At 49.1% G+C, this 7,022-nt stretch overlaps 1 protein-coding gene across 1 annotated transcript; it reads right to left on the bottom strand.

The window, feature by feature from the left end:
- Positions 1-2,698: 2,698 nt before the first annotated feature.
- Positions 2,699-5,469, bottom strand: OLFML3 (olfactomedin like 3). Its single transcript, XM_012778428.3, has 3 exons — positions 5,259-5,469; positions 4,304-4,586; positions 2,699-3,988 (listed from the first exon to the last, which is right to left on the bottom strand). Exons 1-3 carry the CDS (start codon positions 5,370-5,372, stop codon positions 3,168-3,170), a joined length of 1,218 nt encoding a protein of 405 aa, XP_012633882.2. The 5' UTR covers positions 5,373-5,469; the 3' UTR covers positions 2,699-3,167.
- Between the last annotated feature and the right edge of the window lie 1,553 nt (positions 5,470-7,022).

The following is a 7,022-nucleotide window of genomic DNA, read 5'->3' as shown; positions in this document are numbered from 1 at the left end:
AGGCTGTGGGATGCAGTCTGCAACCCATGGACTGAGGACCAGTACTGGTCAGTGGCCTGTTATGAGCTGTGCCACACAGCAGTAGGTGAACAGCTGGTCAGCAAGTGAAATCTGTATTTATAAGCCACACTCCATTGCTCACATCACAGCCTGAGCTCCACCTCCTGTCAGCTCAGCAGCAGCATTGGATTCTGCATTATGGTGAGTTAGATAATTATTTCATTATATATTACAATGTAATAATGATAGAAATAAAGTGCACAATAAATGTAATATGCTGAATCATCCTGAAGCCACCCCTCCCCCACCATCTGTGGAAAAAGTGTCTTCCATGAAACTAGTCCCTGGTGCCCAAAAGATTGGGGACCACTGGCTTCGGGCATTGATTCAGGCATTGCTGCAGCATTACCTAAGTCAGGAAGTCTCAAAACAGTTCTGTATTACCTTGATCAAAACAGATGGAGGCAAGGCAAGTTCCAACCAGTTAGAACCAAGATGGTGGAGAAACAGAGGGTGCCACCCTGATTCCAGGAAAGCACCAACCCCCTCCATGAACATTCCTCCCTTGTTTAGCCTATAATTACACCATTGCTTAAGTAGAAGGGCAACAGGAACCAGGGGGCTAGTTCTTTTCTGCAGGGAGAACTTCCCTCTGCTCTGTATGTGGAGTAGACTTTCTATAGTTTCTGAATAAATCTTGTTTTCACTTTATACTGTCAGCTCATTCCTGAATTCTTTCTTGGGGAAAGCAAGGACCCACTTGGACCTCAAGAGGCTCCCAGCATTGGGAGCCACGTTTCCTGTGTCAATAACCTGTTTCTGCCAAGTGATGACTTGTAGATGGTCTGAGAAGGGGTGATGAGGCTGCTTTTAGATGATAGGATTCAGCTACCAAGACTGTCTCCTTGAGCAGCAGATAATTTAGTTTAATGAATTTGGACAGTTCACTGGATCTGCCCACAAAGTTCCACTCACCTTCCAAAACGCTTCCAAAATAGCACTAGCTGTTGTACAGGAGCCAAAGAGGAAAAAAAGAGAAAAGTAATAAATGACAAGGCCCCAGAGATTTCTGCCCTTTCAGAATAAAGTCTGAGTGAACTTTTCAAAAGAAATTTTAAGCACTAGGGGTGGGAAAAAAGCTGGGTTTTTTTCTTTCTTGTTGAGGAAGCAGGCATAGAAAGATACCCCAAAGACAAGCGCACATGCGTGAGGCAGAAGGATCTAGTTTTCACGGAATTGACAAGGTATTAAGACTGTACTTCCTGTAGTGGTTCCTTGATGTCATTTACACACAGTGTCTCAGAATTATTCTCTGGTCAGGGTCATCCAAAAGCAACTTGTGATGTTTGGTGCTGCATCCAGATAACTCCACAGACACAGCCCTACCCTCCGGCTTCGGATCAGACAGACACACACACCCCCCCACACTCTCACAGCGCCCCGCCGCGGCCCTCCTCCCCTAGACGGCGCTCTCCCGCCCGCGCCGAGCCCTCCTCCCTCCTCCACACCCCCGGGGCGCAGTGCCGCGCGGGAGCCAGATGTTCCGTGGGCAGACCCCTCGGTGGCTGACAGGCAGTCATTACTGCTGCCAGCCCCACATTAGGAGAGAATTGAATGGGAGCGGGCCCCCACCCGCCTCGGGCTCCCTACAATAGCGCCGTGGTGAGGCGCGCACTGCCTTTCTTTCCCCTTCCCCGCCAGCCTACGTCAGGAGCAGCTCTGCCAGGGGAGAGAGAAGACAAAGGGAGGATCACAGGGTCCTGGGCGGGAAGGAGGCTGCGCTCCCTCCCCTCCCCGCTGGGGTAAATAACTAACGGGACGCCCAGGGCCGCCTGAGGTAAACCGCTCCATGAAAGCGGTGGCCTTCCATCGGCCAGCCTGCTCCCGAACTCGGGGCCGAGGCTGGGCTGGGGGCCGGCGCGGAAAGCTGCAGATTCCTAGAGACTCCAGTCCAAATCCCGGCGCCTCCCTCCTCCCCCTTCCCCAGCCGCTTCTGCAGTCCCGCCACAGGCCGCGGCGCTAGTCCAGAAAGGGTTCGTTTCCAGTTCTGGACACACTTCAGCCGGCTCAGGACTGGGGTGGGCAGCGGGGGTTGGCGAGGGTGGAGAGCAAAGTGGGGAAAGACCAACATCTGGGACACGGTCACTGCCAGTCCTCCCTGCCCAAACCGCAGACGCTGTGGCAGCAGGAAAATCAGAACGGTTCAGACCGAGAACGATTGTGCAACCCGCCTGGGGAAGAGCCCAACGCTGGAGGTGGGAGTGGGGGGCAGAGTCCACTTCGGAGGTGAGACTTAAGTTCTTACTAAAAACACATGCATTTAAGGGCTCTGGTTTTCACACTAGACTTCAACGGAATTAACATCCATTTTCTGGCTCCAAATCTGCTGAGAATTGGAATTAGAAACTCTACCCCTGGGCCCCAGAGTCTCATAGCCAGAGGCACGGTGCCATTGAGGTTCTGGGGTAGTGGCTGTAGATGACAGCGGGTGTGGCAGGAGGCCTTTCATCCAGTTTCTTGAAGTGGCAAGATTCAGCCACTTCCCGGGTGCCTAACAGTAAAATCTCGCTCAGCAAAGGGAGCCCAGCCAAGTCCCTAATGTGGCTTAAGAAATAGGGATGTGGTTGGAGGAAGAAAATGGAGGCTAACAGGGAGAAATTTGATCTATGGGCTACCCCAAACAAACACAGGAGAGGAGTAGTGTGTTTTCCTTTTAATGCAAAATGTTGCAATACAAAACGATGTGGAGAAAGTCCCATTCTTCAGGACACTGCAGGAAGGAGTTGGGAGAGTGTAGAGTTGGAAGTCTCCTCCTATTCCTCTCTCCCCTAAGTCACAGTGAGGGCAAGAACAAGCTAGTCTGCTCCCTGGGGTTGCCCCCATACAAGGGTGAGAGCTCTTGGTGTGAGTCATCTTTGGCCTATAATTTATTAATATGGGGCAGGAGAGAAGAGTGAACATTTAGAGTTTTCACTTTTTTCTAAAAGGATTACTCAAGATCTGGAGTTCCATCTGAAATTAAGGGGCCATGAGAATTTGGTTGCCACTGGCTAAAAAATAGAGGATTTGAGCTGCAACTTGCCCACATTTGAAGAATGAGGAGCAGAAAATTAGTGGGAGTATAAATGTACAGGGGTGAGAGAGATTCGAAACACAAGGCTGGCTCCTCAAACCTCCTCCTCTTTCTTCCTCATCTCCAGTTTATAGACAATCTGGTACCCATCATCCCAGGCATAAAGCTGGCGCTCTCGCGGGTTATAGCGGAGGCTGGCATGGGCACCGTAGCGGCGGGGAAAATAAGGGAGTGCTGCCCGTTCAGGGGTGAGGGTGCCACTAGCATCAAAGGAGCACTGGATGCGGGCTCTACTAGCAGGGCGGGTATTATAGACAACATACAGGGTCCCACAGATGACAAAGGCAGCCTCAGCATTCTCTCTGGGACATGGTGTGTCCCACTGCTGCTCTGTGTCCAGCGTCTGTGGATCTAACTTGGCCAGACACAAGTGCCTGTCATCCTCTTGGGTGGCGTAGACAGCCCAAAGGCCTTCCTCATCGGCTGCCAGGTCAATGTACGTGTCTGTTGTCAGGCTGTACGGGGGGATCAACCCTTCTGCTGGGAATACTGAGCTGTCCACCACCGTTCGGTTTGCAAGGTGGAATTTGATGAGCTGCAAAGTGTTCTCCAACTCCCCACCCCCTCCAGGTCCTCCGGGAGGCCTCCGGGCATAATAAAGAAAGCCACCATACACCAGCTGCCCTGTGCCTACCCAAGGGAAGGGCACCCGGACTCGGGAAGCTTTCCGGGCAGCCATGGCAAGGGTGAAGTCACGCAGCCTTGGGAAGACAAAGGCTGTGTCATTCTGTGTCCCATCTAACACGTAGATCTTCTCTGTTGGCCCCAATGGATCCTTGGTCCACAGACCAGCTGGGCCACCAAATCGCTTCAGAATCTTCATTGATCTTACCTGAGAGATTGTGTAGCCACAGTCTGGTGGGGAAGGAGAAAAACACAGGAAAAGGAAATAGAGGCAAGCGTTAGATGCCTACAGCAGGAACTCCCCCAGGGTGGACTACTGGAGAACAATGGGCATTTGCTCAGCGGATGCCTCCACTCTCATGGAGAACTGAGAAAGAGAAGACACCACAGGGACCTGGGTCTCCAGAAACTCTCCTTAATGGACCAGAGATTTCCTTAATACAGATCCCAGAAGATAGAGCCACAGTGGACAAGTACAGAGAGAAAAAGAAGCAAGGAAGAATACAGGTTCTGAGAGTGTTAGGGGCCTGCTTTCAGATCACTTACCTGTCACCATATCGTATTTCTCATTTCTTCTGCCCTTGCTTTTGGTCCCAGGCCCTCCAGTCACCTCGTCAAACTCTACACAGGGTAGAGCTGGGTTCTGGGTCTCCAGATAGTCAACCTCCCGTTCCAGACGGTCTACTCTCCCTGAGATGGTGTCAGCCTCAGTTCTGAGTGCCTCCCGCTCCTTCTCTGCCACCTCCAGCAGTGGCAGCATCTTGTTCTTGAAGTCCCGCAGCTCTGCGGCATGCCGGCTGCTCTGGTCCTGGCACTGGGCCAGCCGTTCCTGAAGGGATGGGGACCCGGGAGGGAGGCTGCAGGGTTACAACTCCCAGGCAGGGAGAGGCCCAACCAGGGAGTCAGGAAGGGGAAAAAGAAAAAACTCAGCCAGGCTTCACTATCCCCTTCTACTCTCACAGAAAAGGAAACCAGATGTTCAGGGGTGCTAAACATGCAAAAAGTCCAGCTCAGATTCACCTAGGCGCCTGCCCCGACTCCCTGTCTCCAACCTGTGTTCTCTCTGAGCATCTGAGCCTCCAGGGAGGTCTAAGTGCTTGAAGGTAGGAAAGGGTCTCTGTTCCATTACACAATTCTGCTCTGGGTAATTAAGGCACTACAAGACCTCAAACTGTTAAAAAGCAGGCAGCTGCAGATTCTCTGGGAATCTGAGAATCATCAACTCCTCCTGAGATGCATCCCCACAATCTTGGCTCTCATTTTCATTCTGTGCCCTTATCCCACCTTATCCTAGGGGTAAAATACAAAGGTCTATTTGCTTTGGAATTGTGCTATGTGGGGAAAGAGGAAGGCTTATAATTTTGAAGATCCTCTTATTAAAAGACAGAATTTTCTGTAGGTTCTTACACAGCCCTATCTCATCATCCCCAGACCCTTGACAAACTGGTTGAACCAACAGATGTGGAATCCTTCCAGGCCGGGCTGGAAAGGAGTCCCTCACCTCTAAGGCAGCTAGTCGGCGTTCCATGTACTCCACAAGGTGGTGCTGCTGTCCTTGAAGGGGTCCCGACCATGACAAAAGGAACAAGATGAGGAGAGGAGTGCTGGGCCCCATGGCAGCCTGCAGAGTGGGGCCAGAGTAGGAGTGTGCAGGCGGCCTCTTCCCCTCAAACCCGTGGCTAGCTTTGGAGGCGGGGTGGGGGCGGTGCCTTCTCTTTCTGATCTCTGGGTCTCTCTCACTACTCTGGAATGCTTTCACAGTCTCTTTACAACCCCCACCCCCTCCTTTCCGCCTGGATTGATCAAACACAGATGGCCCCATAGCACAGCAGCCAGAAGCCTTAACCACCTCCCGCCTAGGCTGTGGGCTCCCCTGGAGGGGAAAGAGATGGAAACCCGAAGGCAGAGGCCTTCTGGGCAGTCACCCAGGGAAAGAAGCTAGCTGCAGGAAGCAGAGACCCCAGAGAAAACTCAGCAAACTCTATTCCTTGATTTAGGAGAATGCTTCCAATGTTGACTTCTTAAGAAACTGACATCCTTCATTAATCCTTCCCATTCCCTGCAATAATAGAATGGATTGTTTTGTGTCTTGTTTAGTGGAAGCTGGAAGCAGAGTAAGTGAGGTTGGAGGAGAGAAAGCAGGAAAAAAAGGCTAACGTGGTTAAATCTAACTTCTGTAGCTCATTGGCGCCACCTTGTGCTAAGCACCTGGTGTCATCTCTCATGACTAATAGAGAAACCAAGGCTTAGACTTCACTGTATGTAGAATATTTTCCACAAAGCAAGCCAAGAAGATTGAATTTACAGGGGTTTTCATCACTAAAATGCAGATTTCCCCACATATGACCTGATTACTACTTTGGAGACTATACCAATCTCTCTGATTTAGCCCAAAGAAGAAAATATAACAGGTCATTGAGGAATTAGTAAAAGAAACTTTCAATTATCTGGAAATGAGACTGACAGCAGAGCCATTCTACATGGTTTTCCTCTCCCTGAAAGTGGCCAAGTTATTCTCTTACCAAAACTGAATAGTGTTCAGCAAATTCACACTAGTTTACATTCATTTCTTTAGGAAAAAAATTAAAATACATATGTATGTTGCAGTCTAAATCAAAATAAATGTATTCTGATCTCCCTACTACTGGGAGAAAACAGATTATTGATCATTAGTCCTAGTTATAGTCCAAAAGGATATTTATATGTATTTCTCATTTCCATATCCCAACTAAGACTGCAGGAGCCCAAAATGAATTAATAGCCACTATAAGGTAGACTTAGCCTAAAACACATGTGTCAAAAAAAGTCCAACAAATACAGTGTTTATTCAGAGACTTGAGGTGAATAATCTAGACATACCCCTATTTCTTTTTTTTTTTTTTTTTTTTTTTTAAGTTTCTATGACTTGGGTTATCCCCTATTTCTTTATAAGGAGAAATTTTATTCACTTTAGAATGAGGAGAAATCTGATCAGAGGTACTGTGCCTCTACACTGCTCTAACGGTACAACTTGAAAGGAGGGAAAAAATAGCTTCTTCCTGTGGTGACTCTTATTTTCATTCTGCTACTTTTAGATGTTTGGTGAAATATGCTAGGAAACAAAGTTTAATTATCTTGTCTCAGAAGTTTCCTACCTTTTTCAAAGGGTCAGATCCAGACAATCTTAAAGTAAAGGGCCATGGGCACTACATTCTTGTGAAGTATTCCCTGCAAAAATCCTATTCATTTCCATTATGGATATTTGTATGAAGAAAGAAATTATCTC

Source organism: Microcebus murinus, chromosome 2, assembly GCF_040939455.1.
Source record: "Microcebus murinus isolate Inina chromosome 2, M.murinus_Inina_mat1.0, whole genome shotgun sequence".
Taxonomy (NCBI): Eukaryota; Metazoa; Chordata; class Mammalia; order Primates; family Cheirogaleidae; genus Microcebus; species Microcebus murinus.
Note: the sequence above shows the minus strand (reverse complement) of the source record. Positions and strands in the feature narration are given on the sequence as shown.

Coding starts and splice junctions, on each gene's coding strand:
- OLFML3 (XM_012778428.3), bottom strand. CDS start 5,372: ATGGGGCCCAGCACTCCTCTCCTCATCTTGTTCCTTTTGTCATGGTCG. Junction 4,587..5,258: donor GCCGACTAGCTGCCTTAGAG/GTGAGGGACTCC, acceptor CCATCCCTTCAG/GAACGGCTGGCCCAGTGCCA. Junction 3,989..4,303: donor GAAATACGATATGGTGACAG/GTAAGTGATCTG, acceptor CTTCCCCACCAG/ACTGTGGCTACACAATCTCT.